The sequence below is a fragment of the Diplotaxodon limnothrissa genome, linkage group LG12 (assembly GCF_057381915.1).
Source record: "Diplotaxodon limnothrissa isolate DT_005_m linkage group LG12, D_limnothrissa_male_GT1.1, whole genome shotgun sequence".
In the NCBI taxonomy this organism is placed as follows: domain Eukaryota; kingdom Metazoa; phylum Chordata; class Actinopteri; order Cichliformes; family Cichlidae; genus Diplotaxodon; species Diplotaxodon limnothrissa.
The window spans coordinates 17,962,412-17,988,304 of record NC_140607.1 but is presented as its reverse complement, the minus strand read 5'-3'; the positions used below and the strand labels follow the sequence as shown (position 1 = coordinate 17,988,304).

The window sequence follows — 25,893 nt, the reverse complement described above, 5'->3', positions numbered from 1 at the left end:
TATAAATTTAGTAATGATTAAGATCACCTCTGTCCAGATTAGCCTACATTATTTAGACAAAGATGTTCCACAATTCTATCTAATCATGAGCAGGTGGAGGTGGAGTGATTAACAGTTTCAGAGCTTGGTACCACAGCTGAAAAGCACTGTCCCCACTTTTCATAGTTGTTATTAAATACATGATGAATTTGACCAATAGTTTATTACTGCTCCTTTGTACTCCGTAAATATTGAGGGTACAAAGTAGTTGCATTGAACTGAGATAAACTCAACACACTAAAGTATAGAGGAAATAAATATGTCTCTTATATATATATATATCTAAAAAGCCTGATGCAGTGTTGGCAATTTTGTTATAATATTCCTCTAAATAGTAGAGGTGGGAATCACCATACATCCCACGATACGATATTATTGCAATTTTTTAAAATATTTTGCGATATTCAGATTCTGTACATAAAGGTAAACTTTATCAATATTCATTTATCTAATATCAAAGTCTCGCACTCAGTCCTTCTCTCATTTCAGTCAGTTTTATTGTTGACAAACTGAACGGTTTGTATTACAGTCTAGTCCAACTTAACTGAATGCAACCATCTGGTACAATTATAACTATTCTAAACTATGTAATTTATGAAAACTATGCAGCCCATTCAGCAACTGAAGAATTTGAAAGTAAATTAAAACAAAATATAATTTTACATTAAATAAAAAAGTTTTAAACTTAATTAAAATAAAACATGTCTTACATTAAAATCAGTAAACTGTCATGTTTATTGCTGTCAAAAAAAAAAGTTAAACACATTTGGACAGTGAAGGAATGTCAGGATTCTTGCTCAGAAAAAGGATCAACATGCTCTGAAGTCAGTCCAGTCCACAAAAACTTTTTTTGTAACAAAATATCGATTTCTGCTGTCCCTGTATCGATACATTATTAGCAAACAAAATATCACGATACTACACAGTATCGATTTTTTCCCCCACCCCTACTAAATAGAGCAGTGAGGTAGATATTAATACTGAAAAGGGCACTTTGAACAATGCAAAATACAGTGCACCATGATAATTAAGGCATAAGTAGCTGTACAAAGTTAATGAGCGACCTGACCTGCTCATTAAATCACATGCAGTGCAAAAGTCTTATTTATGCCCAGTATATAAAGTCCAGTATATAGGTGACTAAATGATAAATACTGCATACATTAACAATTTCATTTTAATAAAAAATAGTTCAAGACATAATAGGGGTGGTCTAATGTCAAATCTGTACCTACACAGGTTTAGTTTATAACTAAATAACTCACTAATTGACCATTTAGCATTTAGTCAGTTATTTTGCATCAGATTTGTCTGGGAAAAGGAGTGAGTATGATGGAGGAGCTCCATCTGACTGAGACAGGAAGTCTACATTCATCACTGGTGCAGAAGGCAGCATGTTGTACGCAGGAGGTACTGGAGATTGAATAGAAGGAGATGGCTGGCTCTCAAGGGTAGATGGGGGTTGGTGAAATTGTTGGGGTGGTGTTGGGGGTGGTGGCGGGTGCAGGACAGAAGATAATGAAGATGAAAATGGAGTTCCATATGGCGAAGGCACCTGTGGCACTGGGTTATTGTAGCTTCCAAACATGTGTGTTGGCTGAGAAGTTTGCACACCCGCTGGTCCACCATATACAGCAGGGTTATTTGGGTATATAGGTGGTGGTGGTGCTGAATAGCTTTGGACTCCTGGATATCCATAACTGCCTGAATGTGGAGACATAGATTGAAGGCCCATGGGCATTGTGGGGGGAGGGAAGTCACTGTTGCTTGGACCCCCAATAGCACCTGTTGGATAGGGACCTACATTTATATTACTCAGACAGCCAGGAGCCAAGCCAGGAGGTAAAATGACCACTGGGCACAGAATCTCTGGATCAAAAGCAAAGCTGATGTCCAGATATACCTAGGAGAAAGAAAAATATTTGTAAATCTGTCTCATTAGTACATGATGCTTTTATTTTTACACTGGAAAAGCAACAAGAGAACATCTGAACGCCACTTCCTCAATGATATTCATTGCTGTTCACACAGTTAATTACAAATGGCTCTGTCATGCATAAATCATAATATCGGTTCCCACAAAAATTCAAGTTTTGCTTTAGGATACAGTACTACATACCTTTAAACAGTATTCCACTGAGATAATATCACAGTTCTGGATTGTCAGCATGTAATCACTAGGAATCTTTATTTTACATCTGAGCTCCTTCCGTGTTTTTGGTTTAATACAGTTGTCAGCAACTTTATGACAAACTGTATTCTCATGTTTGGTTCTGCCATTGGCATGGTACACGACTTTCTGTATTAAGCTAAATTTCGGTGTCATGTCACTGGATGAAGAATTGTCAACTTTAGCAAGAACCACTATTGTTTCACCTGTAAAAAAAAAAAAAGAAGATTTTAAATACAATTGTCTTTACATTTTTCAGTTGACTAAAGTGCCATTGTCTAATATACACCAGAAAGTCACAACACCTATTACTTAAAGTCAAACTATTGGAAAGGAATTTCTGAAAGTGCAAGGTAGGCAACATCCCTAGATTTCTTATTTCTTAAGAGTACAGGCTTAACTTGCAGTTGTATTAACACTGTGGCAAATAGGTTTCCCTGGATGCCAAATGATCAAGTTGGCCTTTGGGGCACTGGAATGGACAAAATACATTAAATAAAGCAGATAACATATTAATATCTCTTTACTTACAAGATGCCAATAAATTGGATAGTTTCTACATTATGGGAATGAAAAGTTTGTCAACTATGATCTCAATAGTCTTTTTGCATCCTCCATTATTAGCTAATTTATTGAACTCTGCCTATGTTCAACCACACGAAAATATTTTTTGGTATAATGAGAAAAGAGTATAAAACGAATTGAGACCTACAACATTTGAAAAGAAATTTTAATACCTGCTGCGTAACCGATCCTGTCCACAGTTACATCCATGTGTACGTGTCCTTTTGAGAAAAAACCCATCTTTTTGTTCGTTGAACCAACTTGCGGTGACTACAGTGGAATAAACAAGCAAAACAGTCCTAAGAGGCCTGGCAGAAAGCAGAAGACAGTTGGTGTTTTGGGGGCCTGGGTATAAACCTCTTTCTTGTGGGGCAGGGCATATTATCCTGCTGTGGGGAGACCACTGCTATCGGGATTGCCTTGCTGAAGGCATATGCTGGGTCTTTAGCATGGTTATGGTACGTTGGTGTGTATTACAAGGATAGCAGCACTGCATTATGACAAGATTATCAATTCTATTCGTTTCACCTGTCACTGCTTTAACTGATGGAGCTGGATCAACCAGGTAACACTTTAAACGGAATGCACCGGTCATTACTGTTAATAATTAGAGCTGAGTCTTTTGGATTGTTAACATTTCTGCTGGGAAACATTTCACCTCCATTACAGTGTGTTCGTGGATAGTTCTCAGAGCTGTATCGCCTACCTTGAACAAATGAAAGTAGAATTATCTGGCCAATAATGGCCATTATTTGAAACAACCATTGTTTTTCTCGTATATGAACCCCCCAAGAAGTGCTACGTGTACAAGAAGGACGGTTGGCACTGAGTGCATACCACGTAGCGGGAGAATACACAACATATCAAAGATGGCTGAATGTATTTTTAAGTACTGTACACACCATCAGAGAATGAAGGTTTGGAACACATTTGGAGACAAATTTGATCTCCTTCTCTGCTGTACTGTTCATCCTCCAGCTCCTTAACAGTTTTGCTTCTAGCTTGTAGACAATTTTTCCATGAGTCCCTCTGAAGAATGAAGGCATGCTTCTGTGTAGGGAAACAGCAGACTTTAAGTTATGCAATGTCAAGTGAAATAACATCATGTTTCCAACGCATGTACACATTCAGCAGTCAAGTTATGAAGTACACCTTACTTGTGATGGTTTGAACCCCTTTTGTTTTCAGAACTGCCTCAGTTCTTTGTGGCACAGATTCAACAACATGCTGGGATTATTCCTTGGAGATTTTGGTCCATTATGCTATAGTGAACTCATAATGTTCAAGAAACCAGGTTGAGACGATATGAGCTTTGTGACATGGTATCTCACAAAGCTGGAAACAGCAATGTGGTTATAAACGGATGGATATGGCCAGCCACAATACTCAAGTAGCCTCTAATGATTGTCAGCTCAAGCTAAGGGTTCCAAAGTGTGCCAAGAAAATATCCCTCAAGCCATTACACCAGCAGCAGCAGCATGAAATGTTGCTAAAGAAGGATGAATTCTCAGTTGATAGGTGTGGTTTCTGCTGCTGTAGCCCATCTACTTCAAAGTTCAACGTGCTGTACATTCAGATATTCTACTTATACGCTTGTTGTAATGAGTGATTTTTGAGTTACTTTTCATATCAGCTCAAAGCAGCCTTTTCATTCTCTTCTGACTTGACATGAGCAATTTTCACTTAGACAACAGCTGCTAACTGGATATTTACGCTGTAAACCCTAGAGATGTTGTGTAAGAAAAACTCAGTAGATACTGAAAAAATACTCTGGGACAAACAAAGATGCCACATTTAAATTCACTTAACTCATCTTTCTTCGCCATTCTGACACTAAGTTCAAACTTCAACACATCGTCTTAACCATATCTACATGCCTAAATGCCCTGAGTTGCTGCTATTTTATTGATCCACTTTTTGTGTTTGTTCGAATCACTGTTAAAGTGTAAATTCAAACCATTGTTTTGGTCAGCTGACTAACTGTACTTACCCTGGTGGTATTTGGAAACTGAATCTGTAGACATGAATCCCTTGGGGCAAAACCGTTTCTGAAAATGAAGGAAAATGAAGTATTGTAAAATTTTCAAATACAGGTACATAACAATTACTATTCAATACTTTTCTACTGCACTTTAGTATTACAAGTTTTGTCCTCTACATTCCTGTGACTCCTGTAATTTACTTAGACACTTTGCAGTCTGCTTTAACCACGAATAAAGAGACAAAAAAAGGAGAAATTAGATGCTTTTTGTAGCTGCTGATTGTAAATAAAGATTCTATATTGGGCTTCTAATACAGTCTATGACTCCAGTTTGACCAACTAACATGCTTAAACGCTCATGTTTCTGTATCGAAATTATATTTCAAAATGTTAAATATACACAAAATTATGTAAAATAAAAACAAGCAAAAAAAACAGATGAATGTTTAAGTGTTAAGTTGATAGTAGGTTTGTCCCCAAAGTACAAAAGAAAGGTATGCTTAAGAACAGGTGTCCTGTGTGTGTGTGTGTGTGTGTGTGTGTGTGTGATTTTTTTTTAAACGTGTAATATATTGATAAATAGACTGTAGTTAACAGGATTTATATAGAAAATAAGGAAAGCACAGATTTTTTACATGTGCATTATTGTACTTGCTGTTTTTTCTAAAGTATAATCAACCCATTTCTTTTGAGTCACTTGAACTTTCTTCACAGAACACACATTATTATTATTACATTTATTAAATTATAAATTAGAACTTCAACACTAACAATTAAATATAAAAGTATTTAATATAACATGTTTTGTTTCCCATTCACGTGTATTCTGTTTGAGAAACGTGTCTTTGAAATGTTATATTTTTTTGCAAAGAAGAGAAAGAAAAAAAAATACATTCATCGCCAGGGGAAATTTCTCAAAATCCAGCAGTATCCAAGAACACACCAAATATACACCAAATATACTATGAATACTAATAAAGACTAATAAATGCCAATAAATACACAGTTAAAAGTTAACTATGTTAAAAATACATCTTGGCTGTTGTTAGATTCTAATATTATTTTATGCCATGTTATACCCCGAATTAAAGATTGTGAATTATTATGTAGTTTTAGTTTGCATTATTCTCCTGAATTAGAAGAAGCTGATAACTATTACATTAGTTAAACTGATTTGCATTACATTAAATTGCTGACTTGTTGTGAATGAATGATATTGTTTTATGATGCATTATATTGCTGAGTTATAAGAAATACTGTTCGCAGAAGGTTATTGTCTAATTTGTCTGAGTAGAAGAGAACAGAGTGTGCTGGAGTTTTCTGCCCCATTTCAGCAGGAGCAGATAAACAGGGAGCCAAGGTCGTAGCTCAGGCGCTGTGTGAGAGAGAGCATGTGAATGTTTAGGCTTTTTATGATAAGGTGGAGGCACCAGAGGCTATAAAAGTTTGAGCAATGCTCCACCATTTTGAGATTTTGAGGCTGTCTGCATCAGTGTCCATCTCCCACGCGTGTGTTCATTAAAATCATCGTTTGACTCAACCCGGCCGGACCAGTGTTGTTATTGTGGTTTTTTCTCTTGTCTCCATCCCCAATATTTTGAACCTTAACAGCTTGGGGGCTCGTCCTGTGGTATTGGGGTGGAATTTAAAAGTTTGGACGTCCGAGGTTGTCGAACGGACAGGCACGAGCCAGTGGTCTGATGTGAGTGGACAAAAGCCGGCTTATCTAAAGGTAAGGCACTACCTGTTGAATTATTTCCAAAGTGTGCCAAATTGGATATGACTAAATTAAAGTCTACTCACTGAAATTACTGGTAGAGTGTCTGTTTTGATTTTGATGAGAATCACTGTGTGTTATGCAGTTAAAGTTGCTTAAGAATGTTTAATGAAGTTGAAGAAATATGAAACTGTTCTGGAGGTAACAGATATAATGTTGGGTTTGAGTCCCTGGATATTGAGCTGAAGGCTCAGGTAGTTTGGTAGGGAAATTAGGACAGAAACTGTTCTGGAGGAAACAGAGACTGGTTAATAGTTTTACAAATTAGGTCAGAAACTGTTCTGGAGGTAACAGATACTGTTTAATTGGCATGGTAAAATTTGTCAAAAATCGGTTAGGTGAAAATTATTATAGGACGGCACTGGAAGATGCTAAGAAGCACATAGCCCGGGGGTTATGCCCCCTCCTGGTCGTGGACGCGCGGCTTTGACCTGTCGGCGAACAGGGTTAGTTCAGTTTGGCTTATCTGTGGGGTACAGGGCATCCTGAAATAAGCTAGGAGTTACAGAGTCTCCTCATCGTTTAAAACGGTGTCATGTGCTTGTTTGGACAAAGTTAAATTGAGTTAGGGACTTTAGAAATCAGGCCATAGGCTGTTCTGGAGGAAACAGATACTGGTTAATTGATTACAAAAAAGTGAAGCTTTCTTCGGTTGGACCCGTTAACTTAAATTTGTCGAAATTTGTTAGGTGCTGAATCTGTCAGGCCTGTCAGTGATTGTAAATATAAGACGTCTTTGTAATATAAAATAAAAGAGTTTTGTCTGAGCTTTGTGTGACCCTGTGTGTGACGACAGCGCACTGCAGCGCTGCGAGCTATTTTTAGACGGTGTGTGAACATGCAAATGAGCGGTGACGCGCACAGAGGACTTTTGTTGCTGTTTAGCGTGTTTTTGAGTTTTATAATTTTGATTTGCAAACAATGATACATGCCTGTAAGTAAAACGCTGATTTTGCTGATTATGATACTACAAATAAGGTGTTGAATGACTAGGGTGTGAATGATGTTGGATTTTAAAGCGGAAACTCAGAGAGGAGTGTGTTGGGAGACTGGCATGTAGTCTGCAGTGCAAAGGTGGGCGTCTTGCCTGCTGGTCTATTTAACAGTGATGAAAATGATATTAAATAAATCTCTCAGTGTGTTGATACAGGTGGCTACGGGGCTGGACCAACTGCCCCCACAAGCACAGCGGCCGAAGCAAATTATAGTAATGGAAACCAAATTCAGCAAGGATCAGCAGCTGTGGAAAAGACAGCAGCTAGCAGAGAATTAAAGGAGAAGTTAAGAGAAGTTTTTACACATAAAATTGCGGCCAACAGACTTGTGGAGGTTGGGAAGGCGCCTGGAGCATCACAACAAGAAGGTGAAACAAAAACACACACAAGCAGAGAAATGTGAGAGAGAGGCACATGTTAGAGAAATGCCTCGTTTGAGAAAAAACGTTAAATTAGCCCATCTACAAACACACATACACGCAATGAAGAAACAGCTTACACCCATGAACACGTGAAGATTTTCCAGCAAGTAAAGCAGTGAAACTTAACATACACCCGCCGTTAAATAATAAAGTTTATCCACTACTAACAAATAAACCCTCTGGGTTGCAGGACAACAACTTAACTTCAAAAAAAAAAAAAAAAAAATCACAACCAGTGATAACACGACAAATTTAGTGGTTAATAAAAGTCAAATTGTGACATGTTTTCTGTTGATTGATTAATACAAGTGATTGCTAAATGAAAGCAAATTCCAATTTTTGTGCTTTTAAACATGATCTTAAGAATTTTAACATGTACCTGTGTTGTCCTGTCAGCTTAGTGGGCCATGAGTGGATTATATGGAGAGAAAAAACAAAAAAAAGGGGGAGAGAAGGCTGACACAGGGCCTGGTCCCGTTGTTTCTCCCCCTCTGAATAACACAGCCAATACAACATCATTTTCCTGTTCATTTGTTTTTGTTTTGTTTTGTTTTTTCTCTTTATGCTTGATTACAGGCTGCTTTGTCGGCCCGGAAAAGCCGAGGCTGACCCTGGACTCCTGCTCTCCCCTCTACCATCTTTGCTCTCTCCTCTACCATCTTTGATGTGACCCTGACCAAATGCTAAAGCAGCTGAACCCGCAACAACAACTTGAAAATGTCAACAGTGCTGCAGGAAAATGATCTCATGCAGCAGAAACGGAGAGCGGTAATCCAAGGCCCGTTTCACTACACGGGGAGATTTCTGTCAGCGTCTTTTCTTTCTGAGAAGACTGAGAAAGGCCCGGCTCCCACCACCGATTCTGACCACCTTATATAAAGGAACTATTGAGAGCATCCTGAGCAGCTATATCACTGTCAGGTTCGGGAACAGCACCATGCCGGACAGACAAGCTCTACAGAGGGTTGTGCAATCAGCTGAGCGCACCATCCGCTCCGAGCACCCTGACCTGCACTCAATCTACAGCAGGCGGTGCTGGACCAAGACCAGGAAGATCGTGAAGGACCTCAGCCATCCCAACAACAGACTGTTCTCTCTGTTGCTGTGTACGTGACAAATAAACATCTGGATTTGGAAAACGAGGCACTCGCAAAGCCACCAGCATTGTGCCTGATTGGACACACCCCTCTCACACACTCTTTACATTCTTGCCATATGGAAAAAGACAGCTTCAGCTGACAGAGCTGTGACGAGACGCCCATTAAGCCCAGATGAAAAGTGAGGCCGAGCAAAACCATGCTGACCTTAACAACTCTGCATTAAAACTGTGCAGGACAGTGACGGACCAACAATGACCATCGGACAGCAAAAAGGGCGTGCCAGAAACAGGAGGAGTAACTGAGGTCAGGAGGCACCTCAGAATGGACAAAACACCAGGAGAAAATAAGCTGAAGGCACAGATGTCGGGGCTCGGCCAGGAGCTGACCTCTGAGAAGAGCCGAACAGCAGAGCCGCAAAAGGACGTGGAGCAAAGCAAGGAAAACATCGATGTACTTCAATCTGAAGTGGACGGAAAAGATTGTGAGGTTTCTGCCCCTCAGTAAGAGCTCAAGGCATCAGAGCAGAAAACTGAGCATGGCTCAGGAGGAGCTGGCTGATTATCGAACCCATCAGACTTGGAGTCCCAGACACACGACTTGAAATCAGCCTCAGGACCTCAGCAAGGAGATGAGAACAAAGCAGAACGAGAAGCAGTGACAGCAGCTGAACTTTGACCTGAACAAAATCTTGACTTGGCTGGGAGAAACAGGAAGAGCTGGAGCAGCAGCGTAGACTGGAGCTTGACACTGACATCCAGACGATTGAGCTGCAGAATAAAACCCTGAAGGAGCTACAGAAGCAAAAGGGTCAAGCTAAGGAGGAGTGGAATAAGGAGAAGATGCAGGATACTGGAGAAAAGCACTGCCTCAATTGGGGCCAGAACCAGTATGGACAGAACTTTGAGCAGCAGCACCAACGGATGCAAACGGACTGAAAAGGAGGAGGGCAGGACCCCAGGGCACGCTTCAGGCCGTGGTTTACCCAGAACACCAGAACAGGAAAGTGATGAACACAGACACCCACACAAACACACACATCTACATGCACTGACTCAGAATGAAGAGAAACACATACGAACATATGCACTCGTTGATTGAGTGAGAAATGACACACACACCTGCAAAAAATCAATATGCTAATTCAATTCACTGAGAAGTGATCCACACACACACACACATCTACAAGCTTGTGCAATAAAGAGTGATACACACACACACGCTGATGCAATGAAGAATGCTTTACTAACAAATGCTGCACACAAACATCCGAATATGGAGTCGGTGACAACAATAAGAAGCCATTGATTGTTTATTGGTTAAATGCATTTCATGCCACACAGAGGGCATCTGTGTAGATTTAGGGGACAAGGTTTAAAGTAGTTTGGTTGTGAAAACAATGTCTGTGCGTGATGTCTGTTTATGGCTTGAGGCCTCCACTGAATTGTGTACTGTGCTTCACACAGCCTGATAAGGAGCAGTGGTACAGAGTGAAAATGATGAGTGAATGATGTGAGTTTTATTTCGGAGAGAATATCAAAAGGTTGTGTTGATTTGACTCAGTTGTTTAAGTTTCCGCCAAAGCAAAACATTTGTGTGTAACCAGTGTCTACTATTGAATCAAGTCAATCCAACATGTCTTTGTCAGTGGAAAAAAAAGGAGTTACGGTGCCTGTAGGCCTACACAATATAGTGTGTGAAGTTTTGGTTGATTTTTGGGTTTTGTTTGACACTAGGTTGATTCTATCAGTGAGGTTTGGATTGTTCTCTTTCTCTAAGAGAGAGAAAGATGGTTTGAACTTTGGACATGTTTGCAATGGGCCCCAGTATCTGTTATTATATGAGTGTTTTATTGTTTACGTTTGTTTTTGCTTTTGTTACAGTGCACTGAGATAAGAACATCTGAGAGGTGTGATCCACCGGTGGTGATATTTTGGTATTTTGTGAGTTCCTGATTTAACAAATCAGCTCTTTAATCCAGGCCTGAGAGATTGAACTTTAAAGCGCTATAAAATATTCTTATTGAAAACAGTCGCAAAGTATTTTTTCTCCATGATTATAATGAGCTTGGGAGAAAATTCACTTATATGGGACACTGATCCTGAAGCCTAAAAGGATTGCAGCGAGTCAATCCAGTCCAAAGAAGGAAAAACAAACAAGGAGCTGTTTCCTTTAAAATGATGACGTCATCTTGCTGGTGATGGAGCCTCGAATAGGCTGCGCGTGAGACTCCATTATCAGCAACTTCTGGTATGAATGTGTGTGGATGTATGCATATGACTGACGACTAAAAGTTTAACTGACTTGATACTGAGACAAAAACGGTGCTGACTTTAGGATTATTGAATGTCCACAGACAATTCACCCAGCCTGTAAAAGAAGGGTGGATGTTTTGTTTTTGCAAGAACAGAAGGATGACAGAGACTAAAGAGCTGTAGCTTCACAGCAGTGTGAACTGCAGACTGAACCCTTTGGTTGCTAATTTTGAGTTACTGATGTTTGCATTAAGAAAAGTGTGTTTTAGTAGCTGTGTTTTAATTAAGGTATCACATTATATTGTTGGGAATATTAAATGCTAAAGTGAAGAAAAGGTTTGATTCCACTCATGACTGAGCATGTTATTATTAACCATAGTGGGTCACTGTAAAGAGTCAATTAATTGTATAAAGAAAAAACAAACAAAAAACCCTCCACCGAGGTCTATGAATAATAGGGGAATGATAGACAGCCACACTCAAAATGGAGATATGTAAGGATAAACACTGGTCCCCGTCTTTTGGGCGCTCTCTTGAAGTAGTCAACAATTTAAAAGTAAGATAAAATAACAGGGGCATGTGCTGAGGGGTGGTGCTGCACAAGAACAAGAGTAAAATAAAGAAAATATTGTTTTAGGTTTGAGAAGTGCAAATTAGAATGTACCATTACACTCAGAGGATCAATATGAAGCTTGATATTTGTTAATTTTGAATGAAGTACATGACTGGTGACTGTTCTGTCCTGAGCTATTGTTTTTACAGCACCCGCTGGATCACACCAACAGTTTCTTGCCACCGAGGAGGGGTACTTGCAAAAAAAAAAAAAAAAAAAAAAAAAAGAACGGGGAGGAATATCATCAAAACTGGAAAAAGGTAATCCCCAAAGGGGGTGATAACGCCATAACTTTCACTTAGGGTCAAATTCTCAAAATTTGACCCTCAAAAATTCTTCAAACATTTAGACACAAAGTGGAGATTTAGATAAATATAATGTCGTAAACCACATAAGCATGAAGTATTTGATTCAATAAGATGGTGAAATAACAAGCAGCAAAAGGTTGATCATGTTAATGGTGTTTATTCAAGGGTGCAGAGGAGATTATTATTATTAAAGACAACAAATGAAATAACGAAAAGTAGAAGTGGAAAAATTTGCGTTAACGGTAATAAAATCAAAAAAAAGAAATACTAACTAAAACTGTACTGAATGTTCACAAAACTAACTAAAATTAACTAGAATTATAGCAAAATGTGTTTGGTTGCATTGATGTGTGCGTGCCCTGCTGTAGTGAAATTAAGGTAGTACGTTAGTCGAGTCGTCTGTGTTGCTGCTCCGTCCACGCGCAGAATCAGGTCAGGAAAAGTCGGGAGACAGCGCCAGAATAGAATTGAGGATGATTTTAATATGACTGTTTTGTAGACATGACAAGAGTCTTGTAGTGGAGAGGGACATAATGTCCTCCTGAGACCCAGAGAAGAAAAAACAGGGAGAAATGTTTTCGTTTTTTCTTTTTTCTTTTTTCTTTTAAATAAATCAAGTGTTATTAAAATAACAATCTCATAAGATGAAGATCAGGGACCAACCCAGAAGTCACTGACACTTCACTAGCTGTAAACTATTGGTTTAGGAATAAGTGATGGCACTGAACTTTCTATTTCACAAAAGTCAATTTATTTAGGAAATCTGAGGAAGTACTGATTTTATTTGGAGACACAAAGGAACATTTGGCACTTCCCTCATCTCACATCTGTTTCATTGTTGCACCCAATCATTCTACAACTGAAATGCCTTGGACTGCTAACCATTTCAGGCAAGTGGAGTGAACTATATTTTGCTAGACTCTCATCAGATTGGGGCTTCCCTTTATTGATCTTTGGAGAGAAGTCTTTATTACTGGTATTATTCAGGTTTTGTTCACATGTTTGCCCCAGGGTTCTCAGCTAAGAGGAGCTTAAACCCCAGATACTGTGAGTTCTTTTCACACATTGAGATCACTGATAACTCTCAGCAACGACGTGATCTCGTAGAAACAATTAGGTGTTATGGATTCAACTATAATTGCGACTCTTATCTTTTACTTTACTGGAAAAGATTTCTGCATTTTACCCATATTTTATTTTTAACTCAAAATCAAAATTCCAGATTCTACTACATGTTGGTTTTGCACCAGATAGGATGACAGATTTCAGGTGGCCCTGTGTCTTTCTCTATTACATCTGCCACTGCATCTCGATAATCTTTGTGTGGCTTCTAGTGGGTCCTGACCCTCTCATATTTTGAAAAATCTATGTTTGAATCTCCCTTAATAATTGTGTTAAGAATTCTCTCCGCCTTGGTCAAAAGTTGGGTATTAGGAAAAAGTGAAATAAATATAAATATAAAGTCCCAATGTGTAGAGCACACATTAATAAATTAGTCATGTTCCCTGTGAAAGTAAATGAGCCTAATTCTTAAAGACCCCTGAAATTATTTACTAGATGTTTATTTTTTGAATAAAATAAAAATCTGAGTTTAACAAAACATTTTAATTGTAAATATCAAGCTTACCTTTCTTTCTTCCATAAAATGTGCTTGTGGGCACGCCAGCCATTTTGAAAAGGTGGGAAAAACAATTGGCAAGGCCACACCCCCACACATGGGATATAATTTTAAAGGTTCTGTTGTCCTCTCTAAGAAACATCAGGACTTAGAGGAGTGGCAAGTAGAGTATGAGAGCTACAAGCAAAAAACTAAATGTGTACTACAGTGCGCAAAAATGAATTACTGGGCCATCAGGGGGTCTTGAAGGACATTTATAAAACAAAAAATCCCACAAACCTTAAAAGTGCACTTGAAAAGCTCACACAAGAAGGTTAACCTAGCTTACCTAGAAGACCTCATCAGGGGGAGCACACTCCCCCTCTTTTTAGAGCTCACCCACTTAACTCGCATCCCAAGAAAACAGCTAACCCCAGATAAGGCAGCGTGATGTATCCCGAGATAACAGGACTGGGACATCTAAATAAAGGTGTGAAACAATCGCCTTCAAAAGGTTATCAATTAACTTTAACCAAAATTAGGACCACTCGGTGCGGCAAGAGTTAATAGTTATTAGTCTTAACACCCAAGGATAACCAGAAGAGCATGATTGATATGATGGAACTGAGATTTTGTTACACTTAACTTTTGCAAAACACAAATAAAACTAAATTGAAACTAAGGATTTTCAGAAAATAAAAACTAGACTAAACTAGCAAAGAATTGGTAAAAACTAATTACAACTGGCAAAAAATTGAAAATCTGGAGTCGAAACTAAATAAAAAATAAAACCTAATGAAAATGGCGAAACGTTTAAAACCCTGGTGCAGAGATTGGCAAATCTGACCAGGAAAAGTATGAGATGGATTGTCAGGACAGTCAGCGTTAAAGCCACTTTTGACAGTCCATACTAGGATGGCATTGGACATCTTGGGGGTGGAAAGGGGTTGGTGTGACCAAGGTGTGGTTTGGCTTGTTGTATGTATATTTGAGATCATATGGCTCTGGATGGACCGGTTACCAGGGCATGGAAGGAGGACAGACTCATTAAAGGAGGAGAAGGAACTTGCTGGGATTGGAGATCCTCTGGGTGAGTGGTTGATTAAAAGCATGCATAAAATAGAAGTTATCTGTTGTTATTGATTGGTAATAGATTGATAATTGGCCACATTTACAGCTGTATTGACTTGTTGTGGACGTAGTCGACTTCAGGTTTAAACACTCTAATTAACAGGTTGAAAATAGTGACATTAAAGGAAGAGTATGCAGCACCACCCTGTCAGACGCCAGTGATGGTGGAGCTCACTGATGAATCAGGTGAGCTGGATTCATGGCTGATTCAAAACTAAGATCCCCCTGCTGTGGTCAGTAAGGGGAGAAAAGGGGGAAATAAAATCAAGAATTAAAGAGGCATTTATAAACGTTTAGGTGTCAAGTGAAACGGGACAAAAGGGGGTGTTATACTGTTATTTTCAATGTCAGCATTATTATTGTATGAGAATCATGCAACAAGCATTGCATCGATGATCATTTATTGAAGCTTTTGACCTTATACTAACATCTGTGTTCCTGTGATTGTTGTAACCTCTGATGAATCTTCTATTTACAGGTGTTAGGATAATGATATAATTTTTCATTGCAGGTGTAACCATGATCATTTTATACATATTGCAACTTGTTGCTCATTGTAGAGTTGTGCTCAAGTTAATAAGGGTTAAAAGCTACAGTCAGCGCGATCTATTGAGGGAAAAGGCTTCGAGCATGGAGGGCCGCACACGCTTACAAAACACTGATATCATGTTATTCTTTGTGATCTTTTCTTCAATTATGTCTTTAAAGTTAGTTTAAATAGTGGCAGTTAATTAAACGACATTTATTAAAATATTAAATACCTGAGTCAGAACGTTACACGCGGATCACCTTAAGAGTCTGGGAAACTTTGTAGCTGCCTAACTTTTTTTTTTTTGAATGTTCTAGCTCCGTTGATTTGACACATTGGAATGTGTCAAAAAAGGGGGGGAAGGTTGAGCTTTAACATCAAACAAGGATTATTTGAACATTTTATAACTTCATTTGTGTCTTTAATAATTTAGGAATGGTAAAGCTTAAGCTAATAGCGGTCCGAGAAGACGGACCTTTTAGAGAATCAGTGAAAAAGCATAAACTATCACTTTCATGTTTAATCATTACTCATTGAAATGAACTGAATAGCGTTTAGAAGATTTGTTAATTTTTTGTCTTTTGTTAAAAAGAGGGGTTTCAATAATTTTCAGACACACCTTGCAAATGTGCTTATAACGAGTTGGCACTCGGCCTTTTGAAGGTCAGAAGCTTCGTTCGGCGTGACTGTCCGGACTGATAAAGTGTAGGAAATGCCTTGAGTGCAGAGGGCTAAATGCAAACACGCTTACACACACATAAGATATGATTAGAATAAGTCCCTGGGACATTCTGAATGTTTAGACCAATTCTGAATCACTAGAAGGTCAGTAGATAACAACATTAGATTATTAGGGTTAGGAAGAGGGGTGTTTTGGTTTTCTGTCTCTTACAGAGAAAGGAACAGACACCAGACGAGGTCACAGAGATGCGAGGATCCTCCGTAGCAGAGACAGACACAGTGACTGCCGAGACATCAACTGGGTCCAAGGGTCATGGCGTTTGGGCTCCAGCTAGTCACCACAAAAGGATGGATCCCATAAACACAGCAATAACCATGAAGGGGTTGGCGGAAATCCGGGAACACCAGACCAACGAAGTTCGAGAGGCTTTTGGGCAAAAAGGGGACACCTTCCTGTTCCTTTTTCTGGAGAATACACAGATCGTTGTTTGAAATCGGGGCAGAATAATCCCCTGATCTGTGTTACGACTGAAGGGTTGTCTAACCCCTAAGGTTGAAGAATTAAGAGCAGAGGATCACCCAACTGGACGACACTGGTAGCTGCAGCAATAGAATAAAGGCTGAAAGCAGTGGGAGACAAGGAGAGTGTCATCTGGACCTGCTACTGTTGGAATCATAGTTTTTCTTGCATCTGAATTGCGCAAACACAGAGGTCATCCCACATATGGTTCGCCCCTCAGGGGGACAAAGGACCTCAGGAGTGAGAAGAGATGAACCCGGCCACACTGAATTGAAGGGTGTTAGTGAGGTCATTATTCTAATGACCTCATCAGGGGGAATTGTTAGATTCTAATATTATTTTATGCCATGTTATACCCCGAATTAAAGATTGTGAATTATTATGTAGTTTTAGTTTGCATTATTCTCCTGAATTAGAAGAAGCTGATAACTATTACATTAGTTAAACTGATTTGCATTACATTAAATTGCTGACTTGTTGTGAATGAATGATATTGTTTTATGATGCATTATATTGCTGAGTTATAAGAAATACTGTTCGCAGAAGGTTATTGTCTAATTTGTCTGAGTAGAAGAGAACAGAGTGTGCTGGAGTTTTCTGCCCCATTTCAGCAGGAGCAGATAAACAGGGAGCCAAGGTCGTAGCTCAGGCGCTGTGTGAGAGAGAGCATGTGAATGTTTAGGCTTTTTATGATAAGGTGGAGGCACCAGAGGCTATAAAAGTTTGAGCAATGCTCCACCATTTTGAGATTTTGAGGCTGTCTGCATCAGTGTCCATCTCCCACGCGTGTGTTCATTAAAATCATCGTTTGACTCAACCCGGCCGGACCAGTGTTGTTATTGTGGTTTTTTCTCTTGTCTCCATCCCCAATATTTTGAACCTTAACACTGTTAACCCGAGGAAGGCGGCGGGTCCTGATGGTGTGCCAGGTCGAATATTGAGGGATTGTGCAGGACAGCTGGCTGGGATCTTCACCAGGATTTTCAACAAATCCCTCGCACAGGCGACTGTCCCACTCTGCCTGAAGTCCTCCACCATAGTCCCCTTGCCTAAGAAGCCCCACATCACCGGCCTGAATGACTACAGACCGGTGGCACTCACCCCAGTGGTAATGAAATGCTTTGAGAAGCTGGTCCGCAGACACATCACAGCAGCCCTGCCCCGCAGCCTGGATCCACACCAGTTTGCCTACAGAGCAAACCGATCCACGGAAGACGCTGTAGCCACAGCACTCCATGCTGCATTAACTCACCTGGAAGAGCATGGTAGCTATGTGCGGATGCTCTTCGTGGATTACTGCTCAGCTTTTAACACCATCCTTCCACACAAACTGGTGGCCAAGCTACAAGACCTGGGGCTTCCATACAGCACCTGCATGTGGATCAATAGCTTCCTCTCGGGCCGTAGACAGAGTCAGAGTTGGCCATCACACATCCTCAGCCCTGAGCCTCAGCACTGGCTCACCCCAGGGCTGTGTGCTCAGTCCACTGCTCTACTCTCTCTACACACACGACTGCACTCCTCGCCACCACAGCAACATCTTTGTGAAATTTGCAGATGACACCACAGTGGTGGGGCTCATTTCCAAGGGAGACGAGTCTACGTACAGAGACGAGGTGGAGCAGCTGACGTCATGGTGTAAGGCCAATAACCTCCTCCTCAACACTTCAAAAACCAAAGAACTCATAATAGACTTCAGAAGGAAAAAGGCAGAGATCCAACCACTATTCATAAATGGGGACTGTGTAGAAAGGGTGGCAAGCTTCCGCTTCCTGGGAGTCAATATAGAGGAGAACCTTTCCTGGAGTGTGAACACCTCCGAGCTGCTGAAAAAGGCCCAACAGAGACTGTACTTCCTGAGAATTCTCAGGAGGAATAACATCACACAGAGACTGCTGGTGTCCTTCTACAGAGCCACCATTGAGAGTGTTCTAACTTACTGCATTATGCATCTGGTACACTAGCTGCACAGGGGCTCAGAGGAAAGCACTCCAAGGGATCATTAACACCGCCCAAAAGATCACTGGCTGCCCTCTCCCCACACTGGAAGTTCTACACAACGCCCACTGTTTTAAAAAGGCCCAAAACATCATAAAAGACACCTCACATCCTGGCCACTCCCTGTTCGAACTGTTGCCCTCAGGCAGACGGTACAGGGCAATCAGAGCAAGGACTAATAGACTCAAACACAGCTGTTATCCAACTGCAATAACACATCTGAATACTACAAAAAAATGTCCATCACGCCACTCTTGTGTTAATCTATGCACGGTCTGAAGCATGTGTGTGGGAATGTATGTGAATGTTTTACTGTTATATCTTATTAGTATTTTAAGTATTCTATCTATTTTATTTATTGAATTTTATTGTTTTATTTATATTTTGATATTGCTAGGGATGATGCAATGATCGGGGACCATTCTTAATTTCGTTGTTCTCATGACAATGACAATAAAGTTTCTGATTCTGATTCTTTAATGTCAATGAGACTTTTTACCTCGATAAATAGTGTTAGGTTTTGTATTGTTGATTGTCATTTATGCTTAGAAATATCTACTTATATATGCTTAGAGTTTTATAATTAGTTGTAGATTGGTAGAGGTTTGATCCTTAATAGTCTGCAAACTTTGTGTGCATTAGAGAGCACTCTGGGAGCATGGGAGAGGTCGTACCTTCTCTTATTGTTTTATGGTAGGTTTTAGTCTAAGTGCCTTTTGTTTAGATGAACTGTTGGACTTCCAGACCAGCAGGTTTAGGGAAGTCATTTATGGGGTCACACACACACACACACACACACACACACACACACAGGCAAGGTACTCTTTGTGTGTATGTAGACGTCATATGTTAATGAACCTATGCATATTCATGTAACCTCAATAAAAGAGCAGTGTTACGGGGGAGCGGACGAGAGCAACTGGGGTCAAGCGAAGGAACGGCGTTTGTCCGGTTCTCTCCCGTGCACGAGAAACATGAAGAACTTTGCCTACTTCGTGTCTTGCTTGCTGTGTAATCAGCTTTGCTTGCGCGGGTTTCACGCGGACCCGAGCCGTGCGGTTAATCGCAGGCTTATAAATGGAAGAGATTCAAGTGTTAGAAGTTTTCAGAAAACACACCAGCCTTGAAGAGCGTGTGGAGGACGCCAGCCCACATCAGCAGCACTTAAGATATGCTCTGGTGAATGGCTTTCCCCTACCCCTTGCTGACACAAAATGTTTATTCTTTAGCTTGCCCTGTTCGACAACAGCCTGTGCTCCAGACCATAGATTTAATTGAGGTGGATAATTGTTAAAAGTAATCTGCATTAAGCTTAGGGTTGCTCAAATTCAGTACAATGACATATGAGATTAAGTAAAATGGGTAAATATTTAAACTAATGACATGCATAGAGGCACTTGACCTGTTTGGTAAAACTGTCATCCTAATATGAGCCATTGTTGAGATATAGAGCACGCCTGTGAAAACTAATATGCTGAACCCTGTATGAAACGGCTAAAACTACTTGATGGAGAAGCTGAATTGAATATGAAAGTGCAAGTCTTTGCCACTGTCTGGGGAAGTTTTCAGAAAACAATGTTAGATGTTAGGTTGTGGTCTCTTCTGAGCTGATGAGCAAGCTACACATTATCTGTCTGAGAACTCATAAAAGAGAGGGAAACGAAAACTATGATAACTATGATAACTGGAGTGTGCAGCGTTTCCGTGAGCAGTTTTTCTGCATCTTGACTCATGTGTGTAGAGTGTTCATAGCATCAGCATCATGTTTTTGTTATTAGTTTTGTTGGGTTGAAAATAATTAAATAAACTTGTGATCATATTTATGGATCACCATGGCACATATCATCAGCCATGTGATTTATTTACGCAGATGAAAAAAGTGAGTGTGAATGTGTCTGACGTCACAGTGTTTTTGTGCGCTGTGTAAAAGTAATTGCCTAATTACTTTGCCAAAAATTGATAGCTCCTTCTACATTTGCAACACTAAAGATTAATTGAATACCTTTAATTCTTTGTTGTTGTTTCGTTGTCGGGTTTTTGTTTTGTTTTTTTGCAAATACATTTACAATACATTGCAAAAACAAACATTTACAAGAAGACTGTAAAGTGTGTTACATACCGCTGGCGCTCTCTGGGATTAAAAATTCCTTTAGTTTGAAATATCTTGTGTGCGCAGAGTACGTATGAGTATGGTCACCGCTCTTCTGAGACCACCGGACGTTAGCGTCCCCTTTCGCCTTGATAAACAGGCTTTGAACTGAGGTTTCCTTGGATAAGGCCAGAGTTACAGTCCCTGTTATAGTGTCTCCCTCCGAAAAAGTCACGAATTCATTCACTGCGTCATATGCGACAGTAAAGCTTTCAACTGAAGGCATCGTAGCAAAGCGGTTCAGGCACAATAATATGAAAAAATAAAAGACTGTTACTACTTAACAAACGTTTCCACTACACGCTACTCCTTGGCCGAGACACTATGGCGTTTGTCGTAAACTGTGGTGAGCAGAAGACCACGCCCAGGAGGGTCGTTACTGCTGGAAGACCTCTACTGCCATCCGCTGTAGAACGGAGAGAGTGGTCACAGGAAGCTGGATTGTGAGGAAGATTCCCTGTTCCCTGTTTTTAAAGCGCATTAGTTTCATTCATAAATACAGGTCCGCTGACAGGGTACTCTAGCACACACGCACTTTCTCAGGAATCCTTCAACAACTGTCAGTAGCAATCAGTAGTGGTCATTAGGGTAGCCAGTAATGTTACTAATAAAACAGCAGCTTTTCATATACCACATTTAATTGAAAACAAATGATTTTCAATAAGTCTGAAAAGTTTCACAGTTCAACTTTTATTTCACCATCGTGTCCACAATTACTTTATAGTTACATGAGTGTTGCTTTGCATATCAATTTCAAGATTGTATGATTTTTTTGCAAATTTTAATTAGGTTTTATTTCCGTGATATTAAAAAAAATGAAAACAAACTTAAAATGCAATCTTATTTTTTTTAAAGCTGTTTTCTAATACCATTTTCTCTATTGTCATTCTTTCCACCGGGCTCAGGGAAACCTTCATTTTCCTCTCTTTTTTCTGTCATCTTCTTTCTTGTCTTCTTGCTCACTACCTGCAACATAGACAGACCCTCTGCTAGAATGAAGCATACAGGTTTGATGTTAGCTTCTTAAACAGCGGACAGCCTAATACACAGCATAATAACTGTAAATAGTTTCATTGTCTTGATTTCTGTTTTGATAATTCTTAAAACGTATTTGTGTCTATGACACTATAACACTATAATAATAGTACCTTGGCTGAGTACACCTAATAGCAGTATATTAAAATGCATTGCTTTAAACTAGGTTTATGGTCTGCTATAGCCATTCTCTGTAAGTGTTCTTTTAATGTTAATACAAATACAAAAGTTATACAGTAGTCTAATGGTCTCGTGGGCACTGAATAATTAAGTAATCACTGACTGTACACTGACTCAACATCGCTGACTGTTCATGTTAGTAAGCTGCCTGACAGTAATGAACACATGAATTGCCATAAAAAATAACTACCAACAAACTAAAATTATTTATTTTTTTAAATTAAGGAACAGTGCCATTGTGATATTCTAAAAATAAATTTTATCAGCCTGGGTTCACTGCCTGCACTACGTTCACCAAAATGGCTTGCTGACCTCATGGCACACCAGCTAAAAACCACTGGTCTTTAATGGTACTTGCTGTTAGTGTTGCTAAGCTATCTATTGGAACTTGATTGATTGATTGAATCTTTATTTTGAACATGTTGAAAAAGTATAAAAAAAAATAGAATTAAAAGAGACAAATGAACAAAGCAAACAAAAGGAAAACGAGCAACCACAACTCCAAATAACGTCCATGTTCAAAAAGGAGCAGGAAGAAGCATAAGCTTATTTAATCCCACCCCTTTTCCACTATCTAGTATCAATAGACTACAGAAATACCTCCTTGCAATTACATTATATGTTATGTGTAATTTTTTTTTTTTTTTTTTTAAATATATACACATATATGTTTCTATCTATCCATACATACGTATATACACACATACGCACATATACACATTTTCAATAACCCCATTAACACCTCAAGGATACACAGCCTACAATTATATATATATATCCATACCAACAAACCCGTGCATGCACACACACATGAAAATATTAGACAAGAACACCCTATCAAATCTCTACCTTTTCCCTGTACCCTGTAAAAACCATATCCTTAAACCGCTTTTTAAACTGCGCCATGCTTGGACATTGCTTCATATCTTTACTTAGTCTGTTCCACAGCTTCACTCCACACACAGAGATGCAAAAACTTTTTAATGTTGTACGGATACGAGGATGTTTTAAATTTAATTCCCCCCTCAAATTGTATCCCCGTTCCCTTTTAGAAAACATTTTTAGAATATTGTCAGGAAGCAGGTTATTTATTGCTTTATATATAATTTGTGCTGTGAGAAAATGAACCAGATCTGTGAATTTTAGAATTTTTGATTTTAAGAATAGTGGATTTGTATGATCTCTGTAACCAGTTTTATGGATTATCCTTATGGCCCTTTTTTGTAATATAAAGATTGATGATAGCGAACATTTGTAAGTATTGCCCCAAACCTCTGCACAGTAATTCAAATACGGTGCAATCAGGGAACAATAGAGAATGTGGAGTGATTTGTGGTCCAGAATGTGTTTTACTTTACTCAAGATTGAGACACTTCTTGAAATTTTGTTATGTATATGATTTATATGAGACTTCCAGTTTAATTTATCATCTATAATCACACCAAGAAACTTATGTTCAAGTACTCTTTCAATTTCCACACCATCTACATGAATCTGCACTTGTGCATTTCTAAGGGAATTCCCAAATAAGATAATTTTAGTTTTACTTAGATTTAGCGATAGTTTGTTCCTGTTAAACCATTTTTTAATTTTGCACATTTCTGAAGTAATTGTATCCAGCAGCTCCTTTAGATTCCCCCCAGAACAAAAAATATTTGTGTCATCTGCAAATAATACTAATTTTAATATATCAGATGCCTTACAAATATCATTTATATAAATAATAAATAATTTTGGACCCAGTACAGAGCCTTGTGGAACACCACAAGCAATGTCCAAGCATGATGAGGAATGGACACCCAGCTTCACAAATTGTTTCCGGTCACTTAAATAATTTTTCACCCATTGCAGTACAACCCCCCTAATCCCATACCGTTCCAGTTTATTAATTAATATGTCATGATTGATTGTGTCGAATGCTTTCTTGAGATCCAGAAATACTCCAGCTGCATACTGTTTCTGATCTATAGCATTCGTAATCTCCTCAATTGATTCGATTAATGCCAGAGATGTTGATCTTTTTGATCTGAATCCATATTGACTGTCAGAGAGTAATTTATATTTATCTAAGAATTTGTCTAATCGTTTATTAAACAGGTTTTCTAGGATTTTGGAGAATTGTGGTAGTAAAGAAACAGGCCTGTAATTTGTGAAGTGGCGTCTATCCCCGGTTTTATACAGCGGCACAACTTTAGCTATTTTCATTTTGTTTGGCACTTTTCCCGTCTGAAATGATAAGTTGCAAATATATGTTAGAGGTCCTACAATTCCTTCAATGACCTTCTTGACGATTTTCATGTCAATATCATTACAATCAGTAGATGTTTTATATTTACACATGTGTACAATGTCAATTATTTCTTTTTCCTCCACTGATGTGAGGAACATTGAGTTAGGGTTCCTATCAATCAGGTTTTCACTACAGTCTACTGATGGCAGTGACTCAGGAATTTGTTCTGCCAGTTTTGGTCCAATATTTACAAAATAATGATTAAAGCTGTTGACCTTATCAGCAGTGTTTTCCATAATATTGCCATTATCGATAAAGTATTGTGGATAACTTTGTTGTCCAGAATTATTTTTAATGATACCGTTTAAAACATCCCATATTCCTTTCATATTATGTTTATTGTTGTTCAATATTTTACTATAATACTCCTTTCTACATACACGTATAATATTGGTCAACTTATTTTTGTATTTTTTATATTTATTTTCAGCATCTTTTGTTCTTTGTTTTAGGTATTCCCTATAGAGTGTATTTTTCTTTTTACATGCATTTTGTAAACCCTTAGTGAGCCATGGTCTATCTGAATATTTGTGCTTTCTGTTGTATTTTATTGTTGGACAGTTTTTATGGTACAACTCCATGAATATTCTTAAAAATATGCCATATGCAATATCAATATCAGCTTCTTTGTACACATTGTCCCAGTCCTGATTTAATAGATCGTTCTTAAATGCAGTCATCGTTTCTTCCGTCCTTACACGTCTGTATCTCAGTTGTTCTTCATGCTGATTTTTCTTATAATTAGTGTCATAAACTGCAAAAACTGGTAGGTGATCACTGATGTCATTAATTAATAATCCGCTCACAATGTTGTTTTCCATATTGTTAGTGAAAATATTGTCAAGTAAGGTGGCACAATGTGGTGTAATTCTGCTAGGCCTGGTTATTTTAGGATGTAAACTCAAACTGTACATAGTGTTTAGGAATTCGTCGGTCATTTTATGCTTTTTTGGATTCAACAGGTCAATATTAAAATCACCACAGATAAACATAACTTTTTGATTTGTTTTAGAGAATATTTCCTCTATGAAGTCATTAAATACTTGAATACTAGAGCCAGGTGTTCTATATATACAGCTAATTATTACATTTTTTTCTTTTTCCTTATAAATTTCAATTGTTATACATTCTAGTAAATTATCAATTACAGTTGTCATACTTTCTACCACCTTGTAGTTTAGGTTTTTATCCACATACACAGCTACTCCCCCTCCACTCTTGTTCCTTCTATTTACAAAATTCACTTCATATCCCTCCAGTCCAAAGTCCATTCCTTTCTCCGCATTGATCCATGTTTCAGAAATGGCAATAATTCCAAATGGATTTGTCAACTCATTTAGATATTCCTTTATATTGTTGAAGTTGGCATACAGACTTCTGCTGTTAAAATGGATTATTGATAATTTATTTTCCGTGTTGATGGTGTGCTTAAACTGTTCATCAGTGAAGTAGCAGCAGTTACAGCTGATGTTGTAGAAGAAATTATTTTCCGGGTCTATATCCTTTTCTAAGTCTAGAACATTATGGTCTGTGTATCGAAATGTTTTCAGTTCCAGATTATC

General features: G+C 38.8%; 1 protein-coding gene across 1 annotated transcript; it reads right to left on the bottom strand.

Annotated features, from left to right (window-relative positions):
* Nucleotides 1-1,253: 1,253 nt before the first annotated feature.
* On the bottom strand, nucleotides 1,254-21,134 carry LOC146621111 (arrestin domain-containing protein 3-like). The gene is made up of 6 exons (XM_085367227.1): nucleotides 20,797-21,134; nucleotides 4,764-4,821; nucleotides 3,676-3,823; nucleotides 2,947-3,043; nucleotides 2,159-2,415; nucleotides 1,254-1,942 (listed from the first exon to the last, which is right to left on the bottom strand). Exons 1-6 carry the CDS (start codon nucleotides 21,050-21,052, stop codon nucleotides 1,331-1,333), a joined length of 1,428 nt encoding a protein of 475 aa, XP_085223353.1. The 5' UTR covers nucleotides 21,053-21,134; the 3' UTR covers nucleotides 1,254-1,330.
* Between the last annotated feature and the right edge of the window lie 4,759 nt (nucleotides 21,135-25,893).